Source organism: Neophocaena asiaeorientalis, unplaced genomic scaffold, assembly GCF_003031525.2.
Source record: "Neophocaena asiaeorientalis asiaeorientalis breed wild unplaced genomic scaffold, Neophocaena_asiaeorientalis_V1.1 scaffold265, whole genome shotgun sequence".
NCBI classification, from domain to species: Eukaryota; Metazoa; Chordata; class Mammalia; order Artiodactyla; family Phocoenidae; genus Neophocaena; species Neophocaena asiaeorientalis.
In genome coordinates, this window is record NW_020172172.1 from 63200 (window position 1) to 84679 (window position 21480).

Below are 21480 nucleotides of genomic sequence, written 5' to 3' on the forward strand. Positions count from 1 at the left end.
AAAAAAAAAAAAAAAAAAGAATATCAGCTGGACAAGTTAAAGAAAATATTGGTTAAAGGGACCAAAAAATCCAACTTACAGTAATTTAAACAAGTATGGGTTGGTTTTTCTCACATAGTAAGAAGCCTAGAGATAAGAAGTTGCTGGCCTTGGCTTAGCTACTCAGCAAAGCCATCATGATCTTCCTTTTCTCTGCCATCTTGGCCTGTTGGCTTATGTCCCCATTGTCGTGGGATAGCAAGAGGGCTGCTGTAGCTCTAGACATCATGTCTGTGTTCAAGCCAAGAAGGAAAGAGAGAAAGGTGGGAGCAACCAAGTCTTCCCTCTTTTATCAGGAAAGCAAAACTCTGGAGAAATCTACATTGGATGTACATTGCCTTGGCCAGAACTGTGTCATAAGCCATTTCCAGCCGTCAGGAAAGCTGGACACACTGCTGTTCTAAGAAAAAATGGAGGTTTTGTAAGGAAAAGAGAAGTAGGGACCGGAAGTTGGGTACACAGCTAACAGAGCCTGCCTTGGTGGGGGGGGCAAAAACAAAAAAAAGCAGTGTCCTACAAAAATAAAAAAGGTTGAGAACTGCTTTGGGAGTGATATAAAGTTGATTGAGACCTAACCCAATCTACAAGGAATTCACAAATTTAGGGTGGGAGACACATAAAAAGAGAGTGAATACGATACAAATTGAAATAAGAACTGGACCTGTGATGCAAGCATTATGTTATGGTACACTCAAGGAGCAATTACTTCTGATTGGAATGATGGAGGCGTCTTCATGGATCTATTTGAGCACTTCCTACGTACCAGGCATTTCAACACTAATTGCAAAGGTCTCCCCAGAGAACAAGACAGAAAACCTGCCTGCCTTCATGGAGTTCACATCTTAAGGACAGAGACAAGAAACAATTAAACAAATAAAATGAACTCCAATTGTGACAACCCTGACATAGCAGGTGGCTTTCTCCAAGGGTGAGAGGGTGTTCCCAGACAGAGAAACAGCATGAACAGAGGCTCAGAGGCAGGAAAGTATATCCTCCTTGGTCACTTATGGCTGAAATTCCGAGTGAGGATGGAGGAACATGGTCAGCTTGGGTTGGCTGCAAATGCCTGGCTTGGTCAGAGTAAGCAGGACTGATTCTTGGCTTTATCACTTACAGTATGTCCTTTACCACTCTGACTCCCAGGACATCATCTACAAATTGGAATAATAGTCCCTCATAGAGCTGTAGGGTGGGTTTAATGGCACAGTGGCACACAGTAACTGCCTGATGAGGTGGATTGGAGGATTAAAGGAGATGATACACGTGAAGTTTTAGGAATAGTATGTGACACATCCGAAGGACTCAAATGTCAGCTGTAATTAATACCGTGCTTGTTGTCCTTGTTACTTCTCCTCCACAGAAATGAGGAAGTTAACACAAGCTGGCTTCCTCCTCCATCCTCCACCTCCTCACTACTTGTGTTTTGTTACTACAACTCGTGGTATTTTTATTACTGTTAAAACTAAATTACGTGTCATCTGTTCTAAATTACATGTCATCTGTTTCATTAAGTATTTATAACAGGTGAATTGTCTTTGTGAACTGTGTATACCAGTCATTTTAACTTAACCATGTTGAAATTATTTCAAGCGCAAGTTCTTTTATGCCTCGAGTTTTCCATATTTTCCAGTGCTTTTGTTTTCTCTGCTCCTGAGTGGTCATTTGTCTGGGTTGAGAAGACTTGGGTCATAACGTAGTCTTACATTGTTTCACATTGGAGAAGAGAAACTTGAAGTGAGTCTAAGGTTTCTTTCTTCATGGGTGACCCACTTTCCTGCCTGTGTGTTTGGATGTCCTCCTTTTCTTTTGACACCTTGACGTTCTGACAGGACACTTGAACTTGCTGGCAGGAAAAGAGATAGCTCTTTTCACCAGGATGACCGGACACATGGTGGTTCCCTCATTGGTGGGTTTGTCTTCTTCCCTCATTTAGCCCAGGAATTCTCTTTTATCTTTGAATAATGCTGCCGTTCCAGCCATTCTGAAATCTTCTTCAGGATCCAGTTATTTCTTTATGTCTTCTCTAATGGTTTTCATCTTCTTGTATCTTTGTAATAAGTCCTGTGTTTTATGTGAGCTTCTCAAACATAACCCCACATCGTAGGATCACGTTTCTGCAGAGTGAGTCCTTGTTGCTTTTACCTTTCCTGTTTTAAATTTTACTGTGGTATTTACTGCTTGCTACAAATTCTTTTCTTAACTCTAGCGAATCCCTTCCTTTATAACTGAGTTTGATCATCTCAGCTTTCGTATCTTATTTTTCAGAGATTATATGTTTCCAAGTGTATTGAAAGCACAGAGTGTATACAAAATTTACTTTTTATTCCAATAGTAAGCATTTTCACAACTATGTTCTTCCTTTACCACCTGAGTGGTATAATATTTACTTATGTTTTAGAGGTTTTCACACACACCATGTTATTGGTTTATGTTTTATGTTCTTTCATTTCTAAATGAAACGAGTTTTTCAAGATCTGGAATTTCTGCCTAAATATAGTGAGAAAAGTCGCCTTTGATCACTTTAGGAGTCAGGTAGATGTTGTTAGAGTCCTTGTATTATGTCTTGAGCTAGGAGGGAGGTCAATGTTAAGTACATATCATTAGTTGTCAGCAGCCTCAGGAATCACATAGAATAAGCAAATGGTACGTCTTCAGTAAATGTCGGCCGTTAAGAGCAGCAGCAGCATTGATCAATTTTGACTCCATAGAATTTTAAATTCATCCTCCGCAAACGCGTTGAGTAAATAAAGTCAAAGATAAATGACAAACTGAGGGGAAAAGGAGAGGAAAGTTTTCATCTCACTTGGGGAGATACATGGGCAGATATTCATTTTACAGTACTAAACTCAGTCTTGTGAGTGAAAAAAAAAAGCATGGGAGATGTAACTCACTCTTTAATTGTGGTCTAAAATTCCATCAAATGGGGTACTGGATTAATTAACTGTTTCTCTGTGGATGAACATTTGATTGCTTCTAGTATTTTCTTGAGGCAGAGACCTGCATTTTTTCACCGAAGTCCATTTTCATTTCTTCCTGGCTATACAAATGGCAGATGAAGTTTTTATAAATCTATAAAATATGTTCATAACAATAAAAAGATCTATAAACTACTAGATAATGATTAAATTTTGAGCAGTTATTTTCTGCCCAGATAGCAGTTCATAGGTACCATTCCCTAATAAAACTAACCAGGGCTCCTTGGAGAAATGCTGGCTGCAAGACTGGAACAGGGAAAATATAAGATAAGCCTGGAGAACCCTGTAGTGTTAGCAAGTAAGGAAGTCTTCAGAAATAGTCAGGGCATGTGGAAAAGGACGCAGATTCAAACCAAAAGGAGATTCCAGTGACCAAACCTGGGACAATTAGAGTAACAAAATGATGGTAGTAGGAAATTGTAACTCAGAATAAAGCAAAGATCCATCAGTCCATACTAATAGAAACACATAATTAATAAATAGGTGAAGAGGAGGAGAATACTAATTAATTAATATAGAAGGATAATGGAAATAGACTATCACCATTAGGCAAACACCAGGTAATAAGTTTTGCAGGCAAGAATCATCGATGGATGTTGAAATTAGAGGACAAATGCATGATGAGAAACAGGATATTTACATCATCTCAAAGTAGTTCCCGTACATGAAACTCATTCATTACAAAGAGAAAAATAGTAACTTGACAGTGGAGCAGCCTGGCTAATATCACCTCAGCCCACTGACCAAAGTTAGTATCACCAGTAATAGGACATACTGATGTCAGGTACCTCCTAATGTGCTGCATTGAGAAGAACACATCACTTTTGTCCTGTTCTTACTGAAAATATATAACCTCAATCTAATAATGAGAAAACATCAGACAAACCCAAATTGAAGGACATTCTACAAAATACTGTTTTGTAAACCTCAAAAAGGTAGAGGTTATGAAAGACAAAAAAAGACTGAGGACCTAACATAGATCGAAGAGACTAAGGAAATGAAACTAAATGCAATATGGAATCCTGGATTGGATCCTGGACCAGAAAAAAAGGCATTATGGGACAACTGGAAAAATCTAATAAGATCCATAGATTAGTTAACAGTTTTATATCAGTGTCAGTTTCCTGGTTACAATCAATTTACTATATTGTACTATGTAAGACGTTAACATTAGGGGAAAGTGAGTGAAAGTTACATGGGGATTCTACTATTTTGCAATCTTTGTATTACTAAAATTATTTTTAAATAACAAGTTCCAAAAAAAATAGGTAATGCAGTTTTCACTGTGTTGCTCTTTCATAGGTGAGCAATCCAGAGCCCTGCTGAATTGAAGAATTCAGAATAATTTTCTAACACCTAATAGCTAATGTTTAAAATCAGTAGTTTTTTTTTTCCTCATTTGGTGTAATCTAACTCTGGGGATTTTTCTTAATTATCTGAAAGAAGCAGATCTGTTGTTCATTTGACAAAAGAAACTGCCCTTAGCCCTTATCTTTAGCTAAATAGATTGTTAAAACCAGAGAAAGCATCAGATGGGGCTTTAAACAGAATTGGGATTCTGTTTGCTGCTCTGATTCTCCAAGCTGCTATTAAAGCAAACACCGTTTACTAGGTTTCTATAAATCTAACGTGCAGCTTTAGAGGGGTTCTGCAGTGCTTTCAAAATGAAAAATCAAGGATCAGAAACAGTGTATGAAATACACAAAGGATTCAGCCTGTAACTTGACAATCCATTAGCCACTTTTTTCAACACCTAAGTAAGTTTTTCTTGAGTTAACAGAATACAAAATAGCAGAACCAGGGTATGGAAAAGTCCCCAGATGTAGACTCAGATACTTATGTTCAAGTTCTTTTTTCTTTAATTGAAGTATAGTTGACTTACAATATTATATTAGATTCAGGTGTACAACATAGTGGTTCAATGTTTTTATAGATTATATTCCATATAAAGTTATAAAATATTGGCTATATTCCCTGTGCTGTATGTTACATCTATGCAACTTATTTATTTTATACCTAGTAGTTTGAACCTCTTACTATCCTACTATATATGTATGTGTGTGTGTGTGTGTGTGTACGTACCTGAATCACTCGCCTCCTGTCTAAGTCTCTCTTCCTCCAGCATCAGTCCAATTTATAGCCAGAAGGACTTGACGTGCAGAAGGTGTGTTCTGCTCCTTTGCTGGTTCCAGGCCCTCACCTCTGTGGGGCTCAGTCTCACAGAGCGATTGCTTCATAGCCCCCTCGCAGTTAGCTTTGCTGGAGATGGAGAGTCCTCTTCAAAATAAGTGCTGTGCTCCCAAGGGCTCGTGACTCCCTTCCCCTGTATCAGTGAGTTTGCGCTAGGTTACGGTTCGGTAACAAACACTCCAAGATAATCCAGGAACTCTTCCTTCCTGCTCCTTTGGCAGTTCCAGCCCCTCTGCTGGGTCTGGGCTGTAGGATGGAGGGAAAGGGACAAGAGTCTTGGCGGCCCACAGTTTCTGACCTGTTATGTAGGTTACTGCTGCTTCTCAGGCTAGCCCTTTCGGGCTGATGATGCTCCATTGCTGGTCTTAGTGAGGCTTCTCTAGAGGGCCCCCTGCAGGGTGTTCCCCACCCCCGACGCCATACAGTTCCCTGAAGTAGAGCACTGGCTTCACATGGTCCCGGCCAACTTCAAATGGGCAACAAGGCACAATCCCACCACATGTTTGGAAGGTGGGGAGAACAGCACTGTATTGCCGTGTACACACGATAGATACTCAACTTAATGGTTCAAAACACCAGCCATCTCTTTAGTTGATGATTCTATGGGTTGACAGTTTGAGCGGGACTCAGCTGGGCAGTTCTACTGGTCTCATCTACGCTCCTTGATTCCCTGCAGGGAGCAGGGTGGCTCTGCTTCAGGGGTGTCACTCGAGTGATGGGGGCTTCTGGACTGTGTGTCTCTCATCGTCCTTCAGGCTATATCGGCTTTGTGCATATGGCAGTTTGGCAGGTTTCCAAGAGGGCAGACAGAAGCATACAGGGCATCTTGAGATCTGGGCTTGGAAGTGGCTTAAAGTTGCTCTGCCACCTGCTGTTGGTCAAATTCCCCAAACCAACAAGATCTGAGGAACTCAGCTTTGATGGGAGGAGCTGCGAGGTCACCTTGTAAAGGGGCATGGGAAGGGGAAGGGTAGAGAACTGTGGCATCCACCCCAAGCACTAAGACCACCACATCTTCCTGATCTTCTGTGGGAGAAGTTGGGGGGCTGATGGCTAGATTAGGTGGCTAGACTCGGCAAGGCCAGATCAAGACATCTTCTGTGTCCAGTAGGGGTGTCTGACCACACTTGATGGAGGTCTTTATTAGAATAGTGTGATGAGCACTTGTTTTGTCTACAGCTTTGGGGCTTAGACATTAATTCCAGGCAACACGCATGGATATTCAATCACAAAAGGAAAACTGCCTTAAAGGTGAAGTGACCTACTACAGGTCATGCAGCTGCTAAGTGGTTCATTTCTTTTATCTGGGGAGAGGGGAAACTATGCACTAAGGGCTGCTGATTAAAAAGCATAATAAATGCCAGAGACTTAAAAGGCCGCTGTGGCTGGGATGGGCAGAGCAAGGTGGATGGTGGTGTGAGCTGTCATTGGGATCCAGAATCTACCAGTCCCTGGAGCCCATGGCAAGGAGCTTTTCTTTAAATTTATAAAGAACAAAGGAAGCTCTGTGAAGGATTTTAAACAACAGGGCTCACATTTTGTTTCCAAAAGACCCTTCCGGCTGCCATGTGAAAACTAGATTGGAGGTGCAGACTGGACCAAACCGAGTTAGGCTTCCTCCAGCCCCATGTGGTGCCACTCCATGGGTCCCAAAGGCAAAGGAGAAATGGTCTAGTTTGCCATGAGCAAAACCGAGAGGCAGGGCACAGGGAGGAGCAGAGAAAGTCAAATGGATAATTTCACACCGTGCCCTCCTCAAACACACGCACACACACACGCATACGCACGCACACACACTGCTTCGGACCCAAGCAGGCTTGAGAAGTTCCGGCTTGTGTTCTGTGATACTTTAGCCAGATTAATTCCGAATCAGACAGTGGCCTCCTCTGCTTTGCTATGTGAACAGACAGATGGCTGCCAAGGGACCACAGCAGAGAAAGACCAGCAGAGACCCCAGCATGAGGGACCCAGCCTTTGAGCCCAGGAGTTCATACAATTAGTATTTCCAGTGATTCCACTTCAAAAGGCAAATGGTGTCCAAAGCAGTGGGATATTTTGACAACACGTGGGTGGGAGGGCAGGGAGGCAGAGAGGAGGGGCAGGCGGTGGAATAGGGGCTGCTGACATCACCCATCCCCTCAGGGACATCTGTGAGCCTCCCCACGGGCTGAGGAAGTCCGTAGGAACAGAGCAGTCCATGGAGCAGGCCTCAGCCCCACAGCAGGAGTCTGCACGATTGATCGTAAGTCTGTTCTGTCATTGCATTGCAGCTCCAGAAACTAAAACGATCACTTTCTTTCAAGACCAAGAGTTTACGGAGCAAAAGTGCTGACAACTTCTTCCAGCAAACCAACAGCGATGCGAAACTGCAGGCAGACATGCTTTCGGAAGTCAGCCCCAGCTCCAGCCTGCTCCCTGCCCCCGGATGCCTGACGTCCACAGTCACCAGGGCCAGCCTGTACCCAGGCGGCGGCAAGGCCCACGCCTTTCAGGAGCACATCTTCAAGAAGCCCACTTTCTGTGACGTCTGCAACCACATGATCGTGGGTAAGCCGTCCCTCTGCCTCCTCCTCCAGGTCCTTGCATCCCTGCAAAGCCAGGTGAGAGGGGTGTACCTGAGTCCAGGTCCCCGTGGACAGACTCTGAGTCTGTCTGATATGCAGGAGGGTTGTTTGGGAGCGTTTGGGGTGACAGTGTGTGTCAACAGGTAAGGGAAGCAGGGCTGGGTGGAGGGAGACGCTGGGTTGTGGTACAGATGGAAGAAAGCTTCCAGCCGATCCCCAGGGAGCTCTCAAGCCCCGTACAGTCATCTCGCGTTGAGGCCAGAGGTCTGGGACTTTGTACCCCTGCATCAGCTCTCGCCGGGTACGGGCAGCCCCTGGGGAGGGGGCAAAATCTTTTTAGCTAAGGGCAGTTAAGGGAGAGGGAATCCGTGGGAGGCAATCAAGGTGCTGGGCAGTTGGGGTTCGAACGCCTCTGTTCTGCAGGGAGATCTGAGTGACGCATTGCAGGGTCCTCTCCAGTATGCGTGGCCGTGTCTATCTGGGGTCGCCTGGGCAGGGGGTCTGTGGCTTGCTGAGCTCCAGGTGAGTGACCGAGACAGGCAGCTGTGGAAGGCAGGAGACCTCAGGGAGGCACTGACCCAGGCAGGACAGGGGATTAGGTTGGAATGGTGATTACAATTCTGGACCCGGAAAGGACTCACTCCTGGTACCTCAGAGAAATGGTGATAGCCTGAGCGTCTTGCGAGTTGTGCCCAGATGAAGAGAATGACCTATAAAATGTCCCAGCTAGAAGGAAGACCTGAGCCATTGAGAGCCAGGCGCACAGAAATTCCGCAGTTAACGCTCTTCTGCCTGTCCCACAGTGGAAACCCAGTGACCAAACAGATGGAGGAAACCGTAAAGGTACTTCGGGTGGAACTCAGAGTGAATTGAAACCCGTTGTTTCAAGAACAGCAGCGTGTCCTGGTGATTGACGGGCCACTGCAGAACAAGAGAGGAGGGGGAAGGAGACGCCCATGTGTGCTCTCAGGGGGCAGTTAGGATGTACCCACCCTAGGAGAAGTTGAAGGGCAGAAGGCTGGAATTAAGAGAGGAAATGAGGCTGGGAATCAAACGATGCAAGGCTGACCGAGATGGGGACTGTCCTCCTGAGACGGTGCTGATCCTGCAGATACGAAGCCAAGCAAGGCCTAGAGTGCCTGGACAGCCACTGAGAGGGTAACAGGTGTGAGAGACAGGCCTTCCCCACGTGGGGTCCCAATGCCAGGCCCACGCCATACCTCCTGCTCACTTATGGCCTGGATGCTGCAGCGCTGGGTTTGGCCGTGAAGGCTTCAGGGAAGAACACTTTAAGATCAAGAACCTGTTTCCCAAGCTGGGAGCCAGGGCCCAGTGTGGCCCTGATATGTCGCTCATCTCACCTTCCAGCTCCTCAACCCTGAAACCCTTCCCAGCCCCCCGTTCCCCCTTCAGTACCCATTTCCCGTGGCCCAGCACCTCTTCTGGGTATGACAGTTGTCTCAGGTCGGATTCCCTAGAAGCAGAGCCTGACATGGGGACTCAAGTGCACGTAATTTATTGAGAGGGTGCTCTCAGGACAAGAGGGAGAGAGGGAAGCGGATGGAGAAGGGGAGGAACTAAACTAGGAAGTGGTGTTAGGTGGATCTTGCGGGAGTCTGGAGCATGAATTTCACCAGTTGGTCCTTCCTTGAGGCCAGCCTTTGGTATCAGTGGGCTTCCCTCCTCCTCCCATGATGGAGGTCATTTCAAACCCCTGAGCAAAGTGGCTCATGTTCTGCCGATGGCAATTTTCGGAAGAAAGGGGCAGCTGTGAGCCACGAGCAGCCAGCACACATACCACCAGTGTTATTAGTGAGGTTTCGCTGCTATAACGAATTGCCACAAACTTGGTAGCTTCAAACCACACAGATTTATTACCTTATAGTTCTGGAGATCAGAAGTCCACAATGAGTCTCACTGGGCTAAAATCAAGGTGTCTGCAGAGCTGCATTCCTTTCTGGAGGCTCTAGGGGGGAAACCCATGTTCTTGTCTTTTCCAGCTTCTAGAGGCTGCCCACACCTTGGCTTGTGACCCCTTTTTATGTTCAGTGCAATGAAGCGTGGCAGTGGCAGGTCACGTCTTTTTCACACCACCATCCCTTTGGTCCTGACTCTCCCCCTTTCCTAAAGATTCTTGTGATTACACTGGACCTACCTGGGTAAACCAGGATCACCTTCCCATCTCAAGGTCACCTGATTAGCAGCCTTACTTCCATTTGCACCCTTGAGTTCCCCTTGCCACGTAACATAACTACTCACCAGTTCTGGGGACTAGGACATGGACATCTCTGGGAGGCCATTGTTCTGCCTATACCTACCCAGTACGGGGTATCTGGGTAGGGTATCAGCAGTGTCCACCATGGCAATAGAAGAAAACCTTAGTTGAAGATCACAAGACTGGCCTCCGTGGATTCCTTTCCATGCTGTCTCTGATGCCAGTCATGTGATAGTTATATTCCAGCCAAAGGCTTTGTGATGTCACAGGGTGAGAGGCCATATTACTTTGAAGTGGGCAGAGAGGTACCTTTCCATATGGTACACAGAATGGGGAGAGCGCGGACCCATGTTTTGCTCCTGGCTATTCCCATGAAACAATTAGCCCCTTCCCTTCCCAGATGAAATGAGATGAGGGAGTGAGGACGGTAGAAAGACCATGCGTGTAGAACCAGACAGCCTGGATTAGAGCCCCGTGCAGCTGTGTGACCTCATGCCAGTGACTTGCCTTCTCTTAACCTGTGTCCTCATTTTATGCGGAGATGATAATACCACCCTCAGGGTTTTGTGTGGACTAATGAACTGGTAGAAGGGAAGTACCAGGCATCTAATAGACCTCAGCAGAGGAAGGGTATTGGAATTGATATCATTATCATTATTATGAAACAAGAAAATAGTCATTTTCCTAAGGAAGAGAAAGCTAGAGGGTAAACCAAATTAGAGTAACAAAAAAATTTGTTGACACTTTATAGGCATAAATAATTTAAAAAATAATGTCATGGTAACAAAATAATTAGTCCCTCATCTACACAGCAGTGTTTTACATACACCTTAAAGATTGCCTCTGATTCTGCATTTCCCATTCTGTGAGGGATATGAACAAGCAAGCAGGTGTCTAGAAGAGAGTGATCAGAATGGTGAGTGGTGTGCCAAAATAAGATTGTGAGGAAACCCTGGGAGTTTGGTGTGGAAAAGACTTTGGATGGGGCTTTCCTGGTGGCACAGTGGTTGAGAGTCCGCCTGCCGATGCAGGGGACACGGGTTCGTGCCCTGGTCCGGGAAGATTCCACATGTCGCAGAGCGGCTAGGCCTGTGAGCCATGGCCACTGAGCCTGCGCATCCAGAGCCTGTGCTCCGCAACGGGAGAGGCCACAACAGTGAGAGGCCCGCGTAACGCAAAAAAAAAAAAAAAGACTTTGGATGTGCAACTGTGTTTTAAAATACCATATTGGAAAAGTCAAGAGACTTACTCTCTGTGCCTTTAGAGGGAAGGGTTGGGAGCAAGGGGTAAAGTTAAAAGACAGATTTCAGGGAGAATATAACCATTTAACTGAGGCATTTGACCGGTAATTGAAGGGCCTGCCTTATGAGTAGCGAGTAATTTAACTTCTCCCAGGCGTAGGTGGTCTTGAACATCTTCCCCTACTTAATTAACCGATATTCTTTGAAATGAGCCTCTGCTGCTTCCCAAAGAGACCAGTGTCTGTCATCATTGAACGTGGAAATATCAGTGGTTTCCAGTGTAACCGGGAAGGCAGGGTTCTGCGGTGTCCTTCACCCTTGGCCAAGGCCCAGTTGGCGGGGGGAGGGTGTGTGTGGAGGGGTGTTTATTCAAAATGGGGAGCAGCATCAGCCACTTTTGCAACCATACACACAGGCCTGTCCTCATCCTCAGAAAACCATTCTCTATTCACACTGTCATTTTCTAGTCTCTATTATTATTCATGTTCTTCCTTCTAACAGGCCACATTTAGGAAGAGTGCTTTGTGTCAGTCAAGGATTTCCGAAAAATCGCCGTATCACAACTACTCTAAAACTCCAGCGTGCTCAAAACAGCTTTCTTTTACTCTTACTCAGCATCTTCAGATCACCTGGGGTTTGGCTGATCCAAACTCAGCTCAATTATTGCGTCCTCTCTCTCTTCCTTATCTCTTGCCCTTTTGTTGGACCCACGGGCTGCCCATGCCATGTCCTTCTAATGGCAAGGACAAGTGGAAGCATACAGAGCTTCCAGAGGGCCTTGGGTTGGAGGAACCCAACTGTCACTTCTGTGGGCACTCCACCGGGATGTGGGTCAAACCCATGTCCAGGGATGGAGAAGTGCACTTTGCCCCCAGTAGCAGGGATAGCAAAGCCACCTGCGAAGGACAGAGTGAAGAATGTTAATAATCCAGCCTACCACTGGGCTTAGGGTGGCCTCTGCACTACGGAGCCTTTTTTGTCTGGGAGACACTACTAAGTCTTAGAGCTAAACTACCTTCCACGTCCATTCTGCATCTGGAAGTGATGCCTGGCATCTGACCATTACCATGGCAGGGAGGGGGTCTTATCATGTCTTGTGCTCAGAAGTCTGAGACAATTTGGCCTCCAACTTCATTTTTGTGTCTACCTACCTAGCTTCATAATTTGATGCATCATTTTCAATTTCCACACAGATTTCCACTGTCCTTTTCAAGGCAGTGCTATTCATAACCCTTAAATAGGTGATGATGAGTCTCTATTTTCAGTCTCATGACGAGTGTGAAAAGACCGACAGCCTGTGTCTTTTTAAAACAACTAATGGAAGTGAGTTCACCTCTGAGGAATGTCACAGTCATTACCCTAAAGAGGATTCCAGGTACATCTCAAGTACAGTGACAATTTTGAAAGATTCTGTTTTGAAAATCACACCAAAAAAATGCTTTGTGTTAAAGAGAATTTCACTATACTTTTCTCTTCTCAGAATTAAATGTATAGTGTAACTGCCTTTTTAACATAAAAAGAAAGAGAAGAAAGAGAAAAAACAGTCAACAAGGCACACTGCTCTTTTCAAAGATGAAAACCAAGTAAACCAAATAGTAGGCTCCTTCAAGGAAAGGAGAAAGGGTATTAGAGAGGTGATGTGATACCAGAGGGAACGAGGAAAGGGAAAGGGCAGAGGAAGGAGGCGAGGAGAGGAAGAGGAGTGAGGTAAAGCAGAGGCTGATGGACGTTATCCTTCCCGAAACACTGCCCAGGGCTTGTCATCTGTGATAGAGCACAGCTGATCTGCCCTTTTTCTTTACTCTGCAAACCTAACCTCCTGTCTCTACATAATCACCTGAAGATTTGTATTCTTTTTTTTTTTTTTTTTTTTTTTTTGTGGTACGCGGCCTCTCACTGTTGTGGCCTCTCCCGTTGCGGAGCACAGGCTCCGGACGCGCAGGCTCAGTGGCCATGGCTCACGGGCCCAGCCGGTTCGCAGCATGTTGGATCTTCCCGGACCGGGGCACGAACCCATGTCCCCTGCATCGGCAGGCAGACTCTCAACCACTGCGCCACCAGGGAAGCCCAAGATTTGTATTCTTTAAGCCTCAGCTCATCTTCATTTTCTAAATTCTGGGGAAAGTCCCCCTGCTACTATCCCCTTAGAATGACATTCCAGAGAACATATTAAAGCAGGTTTTTTCCTCTCAACTGAGAACCAAAGCTTATGTAATGATGGCCAAGAAAAATCAAATCTCATTTGTGCAGTTTCTAGCTGATGGATATTTGTATAAAAATAAATGGAATCTGGCATCCTCGCTGTCTAGGATTTCTGAGTTGGAATGGACACTCAGAGTTGGGTTTACAGGGTCTCACATGTGTGCCTCGCCTAGCTGCCTAGGCCTTAAAAGCTGGAAAGCCTAAACATTTGCCACCGGAAAGTGGCAGTAAAAGTAGACCAGGACCCCAGCCTCATTCCCTGCCCATCTCTTTCTAATTTCTTTGGCTCCTTCACTCCTCATTCCCTAGTGCCCGCATTGCCCTTGACCTTAGACCTGAGATTGCTCCTCCCCTGCTGACCCTGCCCTTAGGCCCCTTGGGTTAAGCAGGCACTATGGCATGCCTCCCGCCTCCAGGACATGGCTACCCTTTATGATCACCTCCTTTCCAGAAATGTGGTCACCTGTGCAAGCCAAAGATGATCAAGCCAGTCTTTCATGGAGACATGAGAGAAATAGGCAGGTGTGTTCACCAGCCCCAGTGCTGGATGCCCAAACCTTTGGGTCAACAGGATTCAAGAGCCAGTCAGACTAGGAGAATCCTCTTGGACTTGCTTAGAAGAAAAATACTTCCTCCACCAAAACAATCCACTCTTGCCATCTTTAGGCCTTGGCAGTGGGAGTTAGGGTGGGCGACGCGTCTTCACTGGGCACCCAGTACATGTATTCCATCTAGGGCACTCTGTCTTTACAATGAACTGTCTACAGTGACTCGTTTCAGGAGAGCGTTGAATTTCCTTGTGGTAATCTGCATCTCATTGGAATTGTAAAGACTCGAACAAGTCAGTATGTGCTATTAGCATAATGAACTCAGTGCATGAGTCCACTCTGTCAATTAAGGAGATTTTTCTAAGGGACTCCATTCTGACACCTTGTTTCCAAAACTTTTTTTTTTTTTTAATTTATTTTTTTGCTGTGTTGCGTCTTCGTTTCTGTGTGAGGGCTTTCTCTAGTTGTGGCAAGCGGAGGCCACTCTTCATGGTGGTGCCCGGGCCTCTCACTATCACGGCCTCTCTTGTTGCGGAGCACAGGCTCAGTAGTTGTGGCGCACAGGCCTAGTTGCTCCGCGGCATGTGGGATCCTCCCAGACCAGGGCTCGAACCCGTGTCCCCCGCATTAGCAGGCAGATTCTCAACCACTGCACCACCAGGGAAGCCCCCAAAACTACTTTTAAATTAGCTAAATGTTTTTAGTTGGCAGCCACTTAGAAGACACAGCATATTAAATGGGCACATATTTTCTAAACAAATATTTAGCAAAAAGGCTGGATTTTGTTGCCTAAAATGTCAAGTTTCCTTATACAGTCACTGCAGTCAAAGGATCATTTACTTTCTAACTGTCCGAGTAGCAACCACTGGGGAAAACAGTAATGACTTTGTCCTGGGTAAGAATCCCTAAAACAGGACAGAGTTAGAGATCCTAGTGAAAGTGGTTTATTATGGGGAGAGCCCTCAGGAGAAGGGGAATCAGAGAAACAGGACCAGGCAGGGGGAGGAGTCAAACAAGGATGTGGTCTCAGCTGGAGTTGACGTCACATGATCCCACCCAGGGGGAGCTCTGGAACACAGATTTTATCCTATGGCCAAGTAGCCCCACCTTGAGACCAGGGTGTTGGCCTTTGTATACTCCTGTCGCTCAGTCATTGGCCATGGCTGCCCCCCAGGGGGCAGTGGGAGTGTGACATCCCAGACAAAGAGGATCCCATTTGGCTGAGAACAATTCTCTGAAAAAGGGCACCTGTGAGCCATTCGGAGCCAATACTCACAGTGTCAGTACGATAAGTAAAATCTAGGCGAGGCACTAACAGCATCAGTATCTCTGTAAACACACTTTAATGCTACAAGACGCAATATAAAAACATCCTCCACTAGGAATGAATTTGAAATGCAGATGGACCGTGACATTGTTGTACCTATAACACTGTGTTATCATTATAATGGATAATATAAGGAGAGGAAATATTACATTACACTGAGTCACGGAACTTTCTGCTATGCTTTTGTTTGACCATTAATTTAGTTGTTTCCTGACCTATTCGGACCTCATCCGATTGCTTGAAAAAGCCATAAACATTGAAACATGAACCACACCTTGAATGGAAATATTCACTCACTGTTGAAGTTGTTTCTTGGTGGAAAATGCCAAACAGAAATCAAGGGGAATATTAAAAAAAAGCAAATGTAAAATCTATGTATTCTCAGGATGGAATTAAAACTCTTGAAATGCCATCAGTCATTTAGCTGGACAGTTGTTTTAGGAGCTGTGCAGCTTATAAATAAGAAAATACAAGTGCTCTCTAGAACCTTTTTCTTAAATTTCAGATGTATATTGTCCTTTGGGCTGTGGTATGTGTCCATCATAAACTGTGGTACCTAGACCTCAGTGGTTTGCCCTATGGGATTGTTAATCTCTGGAGTCTTAATTGCTTACAAGTAGCAGTAAACTGCTACTTTTCTACTAGGGGACAAAAAGGCAACATAGTGCCTGGACCAACAGAAGTAATTTCTTTGTATTCTTTGCTTATCTGGCCCCCTTGAGAGAATTGTGTTGCTTCTGGGGACAGGGTTTTAAGTGAAAGTAAATAAAACTGGAGCACACCCAGGGTAGGGAGATAGTGACCCTGCCGGCTGAGGAATGTTTACAGGAGGTGGCAGTGCTTGGCTGGGAGAAGACATTGTCTTCAAATAGCTGAAGTGATCTCATCTGGAAGAGGGTTTAAACTTGCTCAGGGTCCCAGGTACACAATGATGGATAATACAGTGAGGCAGAGTTCAAGATGCTAAAAGGAAGAGCTTCTAAAAGTATTCCCAGAAGTAGGCTTCGTAGATTTGGGGAGGGAGGATTTTCTATAGTAAAATATGTTTGGAAAATGCTGTACACTACACTCCCTTTGTATAATCACAGCACATGTTAGCATTTTGAAGTCCTGCTATCCTGAAGACAACCAGGTGTTATCAGTGGAGAGCAGAGGCAGTGGAGCAAATGGGTTATAACGGAGTTCTCCCTCCTGAAGATTTTCTTTTCCCTAACTCGGCTGTCATTGAACACTATTTGGCATGTCTCTCTTTAATGGACACAATTTGGAAAGCCTTTACAGTGCCTGCAAAAGCAAGTTCATTAAAGAGTTATTAAGACTTCAGTTCAGATCCCATGTTCTCAGAGAACGTTGTACTCAGCACCTTTTAACTAAAGGGGCACAAAATACTTTTCAGCTAGCGTCTTCCATTAGTTTCCTGAAATTTTATGCCTGCTGCCATGTTTTTGTTGTTGTTGTTTTTTCGGTAAGCGGGCCTCTCACTGTTGTGGCCTCTCCCACTGCAGAGCACAGGCTCCGGACACGCAGGCTCAGCGGCCATGGCTCACAGGCCCAGCCGCTCCGCGGCATGTGGGACCTTCCCAGACCGGGGCACGAACCCGTGTCCCCTGCGTTGGCAGGAGGACTCTCAACCACTGTGCTACCAGGGAAGCCCTGCCATGTATTTTAAGAATTACATTCTGTCTCATTTAAAATGACTTAAATGAAAAAGTAAACCACATTCCTTCCAGCAAAGATTGAGCAGAAATAGATGTTGGTAGGCTCCGAGGAAGGAGGTATGTTAGAGCCTCACACAGGGGTGGAAGCAGCTTCTGTCAGGGGCTAGTGTTATGCTCTGGGACCTCACATGGGACTGCATGGTATCACTTGACCTGCTGCCAAAACAGAAGACAGGAACATAGAAGCTGGAGAGGACTGCCCGTGTTACCAGATTGCTCACCACGCTACCCTGCAACGGTCCTAATGTGTTTTGAGCCCATTGTCAGTGCCCCAGCGTTTTTGCTCTTCCTTCTGGAAGATCTGGGACACCCTTCCTTCCTGCCCCATTTCTCTATCCATGCCAGCACCAAATCAATTAAAAGGCTTTCTCCAGTTCCTGTGGTGACCACTTTCTCTGAACTTTCATGTCATTTCTCAAACAGCCTACCCCTTGAAGGAATGATCTGGTCTGATGCAGGTGCCTATTCCCACAGCAGCCAGCACAGCACCCACCGACATGTAGTGGGTATTTTAAAAAGAGCAGTGAGTGAGTGGGAGAAAAATCGCCTGCCTTAAATACCAACCAACAGAAATAGAAGAACATGGAAAACTCCCTAATCCCTTTGCAAGCCATTCCTGTGGTGTGTCAAGTCTCTAGCCTGCCCAGAAGGAAGCTTGACACAGGAGGCCAGTTTTCTCATCTGTCATCTTTCTCTGTATTTCTCCTTTGTGTTGCATATTTTCATGTAAAGCTACTCAGCGCACAAAGGGTCATTACATGGATTCCTTCATTGTGAATTATATCCATAGCCAAATAAAACAGCTTCCTATCCTGTTTAATACTTCTGTCATGAATCCCACTGTTATAATAATGCTTCCACCTTAGTTTTTTAATACTTGCCTGATATGCCTTTATCTACCTGTAACTTTAAACCTTTTTTGTCATGTCATCTAAGTGCTTCTTTTGAAAATAAGCATAATTGGATTTTAGATTTCTTTTTTTTCCCAACCTAAATTTTTCTTCTTAAATGGAAGATGTTTATGCATTAGTATTCATTGTTATGAGTGAAATATTTGGCTTCCTTTTGTCTGGTACTATATGATTTCTATTCTGTGTTTCCTGTTTCCTTCCAGTTCATGTATGTCTCTGTGTGTGTGTGTGTGTGTGTGTGTGTGTGTGTGTGCACGTGCATGTGTGTGACATGTGATTTATATATTCTTTCCTTTTATAACCTCCACAGTTTGAAAGATATGTAATATATTCTTCTCCTAACAATTACCTCTGAGGTTTTCAAAAAGCACTCGTTATTCCACATTTTCCAAGTTATTAAAAAGTAAAATAAATATGGTAGTTTTATTCCTCTATTATTGCAGATAAGCTTATCCAACTTTTAATCCCAACTCCCATCGTGCCAGCAATAGTATTTCCACTTCTTGTTTTTGCGAATTAAGTACGGCACTCTTGTCAATCCATATTTTTATTGCTCTTCCAATGTTTTGCAATTCAGACATTTGAGAATAAATCTTAAGGTATACATACCTTTTATAACAAGATTTATACATTGATTTAGACATTTCCAGTTGTAACTGATTTTAGTATCTACCACCAGCTCTATTCTTACGTAACATCTCCATTCTTCAGCTCTTATTTTTGTTTCTCAGTTGTTCGGTATACTTCCAGCAATATTTTTCAAGAGGATATGGTACCAAAGGCATAAGGAAGGACATTGCCATGGGCCCCCTTGCTTGGCTAATGCATCTCTTGCAGATTGGGGCAGAATGGTGAGCAGAGTCCAATCTGGGAATTCCCGCGGTTTCCACTTAATGTCCCTCAGCCTGTTCTGCGGCTTCGTCCCCTGTCCACTCTGCTCTCACTGAAGCCAGTTGCACACTCTTGCCTTTTACTTTAGTCCATGAAATCCAAAGATCTGAGAACTGCTGCTTTATGATAGTAATTAAATCATATGTGCTATCAGTTCTGACCTTCACTTCTTCTAATAAGGATTTTGATTGTGAAATTTTATTTTTTTGCTGTCCTGTATTCCCCACGCATTCTTCTAGGTTTTTTATTCCTTCTTTTTTTTTGGCCCCCTGAACCACTCGGCATGTGGGATCTTAGTTCCCCAACAAGGGATCAAACCCTCACCCCCTTCAATGGAAGTGTGGAGTCTTAACCACTGGACCACCAGGGAAGTCCCTATTCCTTATTTTGACTCCTTTATTGTAGTATCTGATTCTCTTGTATTTTATTGTCAACCGAAAGCAGATGCTGTCTATAGTTGTCTTCTGTTTAGTATAATATAATTCTTTAAAATGCATATTCCCTTACAACACTGTGAAAGGAGCAAAGGAGACAGGTGATTAATGCAGTCACGTAGACAAGGTGAATGGCAAATCTGATGGTGTAAACTCCTGAGGGCAGTGGCTGTGGTGTGTTGTGTTCACTGTAGCATCCTCAGCGCTAAGTCTGGCACCCATCCTGTAACAGGTGTTCAGTATGAATCTGTTGAATGAATAAATAGATAAATGATTGCTCAACCATTGATAACTATTATGAGAATTATGGTTACGATTATTTTTATTATACACAGAAAAATATTCACAATTAAGAAGGTAGAACTGGGGCTTCCCTGGTGGCGCACTGGTTGAGAGTCCGCCTGCCGATACAGGGGACACGGGTTCGTGCCCTGGTCCGGGAAGATCCCACATGCCGCGGAGCGGCTGGGCCTGTGAGCCATGGCTGCTGAGCCTGCGCCTCCGGAGCCTGTGCTCCGCAACGGGAGAGGCCACAACAGTGAGAGGCCCGCGTACCGCAAAAAAAAAAAAAAAAAAAAAAAAGAAGAAGGGAGAACTGCAGGTAATCTCAACAGCCATGGATCCTTCAAACATTGAACACCAACTGTGTACCAGCCCGGTGCTGATGTCTAGTACCTTCTTAAATTCAAGCGAGGAGACTGAGAGGTACCAAAGGAGAAGAGACCAGAATTATCTAGAAACTGGAAGAAGTGAGGAGGAGCCCCTGACTCTTTCAAATGAAGACCTGCTGGGCCTCCTTCCATGCAGATGCTGTGGTGTCCACTGGGGAGGGTGGGTTTAACAGGCCTCGTGATGCTCTCGCTGGCCTTCCAAGGCCATCCCATCCCACACCCCCATCCAGAGCATCAGACTGGGATGTCCCAAAGCCACATCACTGTTGGGAGAATATCTGAGTCCTGTTTGGGGGACTAGTTGGGGAAGTCGGGCACCCAAAGGAACTGTTAGAGGCTGGTTCATCTCAGTGATAGCCATACTTCCACATCTGTTCCTAAAGTTGTTTTTCTTAAGGTACACATTTGCTGACATTAGGAAGACATGGGCACTGCCTCCCACCCTGTCCTTAAACATGTCATGATTACTGAGAATACGAAGGGGACCAGGTGGTGACGAGAGAATCTTTATATGCATAAAAAATAAAATAAAGGGCTTCCCTGGTGGCGCAGTGGTTCAGAGTCCGCCTGCCGATGCAGGGGACGCGGGTTCGTGCCCCGGTCCGAGAGGATCCCGCGTGCCGCGGGGCGGCTGGGCCCGTGAGCAGTGGCCGCTGGGCCTGCGCGTCCGGCGCCTGTGCTCCGCAGCGGGAGAGGCCATAGCAGTGAGAGACCCGCGTACCGCAAAAATAAATAAATAAAATAAAATAAAAATTTCCCAGCTTGTCAAACACTGCTGCTGTCCTATCAGTGTACGAAAGAAAATGAGGGACTTCATTCCTATGAACTGTTTATTTTACTAGTAACTGACCAAAGTCTTAAATGGCCAAATTTGAGGGGAAAATTGTGAAAAAAAAAAAAAAGGTAGCCAAAGGGAAGAGACTGTCCCTCTTAAATTATTTTCCATCATGATGTTTGCAGGTGTTTTGGTGATTTCTTGAATCACAGCATAGACATGAGTTCCAGAGAAATGATGTTATTCGTGCCCCAAAGAAGAGATCTGTATTTTAGGAGCCTTTTAAAATCATACCTTAGTGGAAAGAAATGACAATACAGAGTATTTCCACTCCATAAATAACTGGCCAGACAGGGGAGAATGATAATTCACGGCAGTCTTTTGTTACATTTTTAGTCATTCTCTGAAGGTCTAGGTCACCAGCTAGATGCTATTTAGTAATATCATAGCCAATAGATTCTGAATATATATATTTCCATGTTCTTCTGAGACCCTCTGTGCTTCATATATTTCCTCCTTGTCCCACCTACCAAGAAATTAAAAAGCTGCCTAGGACAGAAGGAAAGGAGGAGAAATCTATCAAGGTGGAATTGGGTGGACAGAAAGTAGGCAGTGAATTCTGGATACACTTTAAGCCTTTTCTAAACTTGTGGCTGCAAAACATTTTCCTGACTGTGATGTTGCTGATTTATGCCTTCCTGCTTGAGGTTAAGACCAAGCCATGGCAGACAAATGTAGGAAGGACCCATGATTAATTCCATGTTTGGAAGCTAGGGATC

The 21480-nt window shown here is 44.9% G+C and overlaps 1 protein-coding gene across 2 annotated transcripts in view; it reads left to right on the forward strand.

Moving 5' to 3' along the window:
* STAC (SH3 and cysteine rich domain) overlaps window positions 1-21480 on the forward strand; it is a 103892-nt gene that overhangs the window by 28516 nt on the left and 53896 nt on the right. For both annotated transcript variants that reach the window (XM_024756525.1, XM_024756533.1), the window contains exon 2: window positions 7475-7751. In XM_024756525.1, the coding sequence (XP_024612293.1) occupies window positions 7475-7751 (277 nt within the window). The remainder of the gene's footprint in view (window positions 1-7474; window positions 7752-21480) is intronic.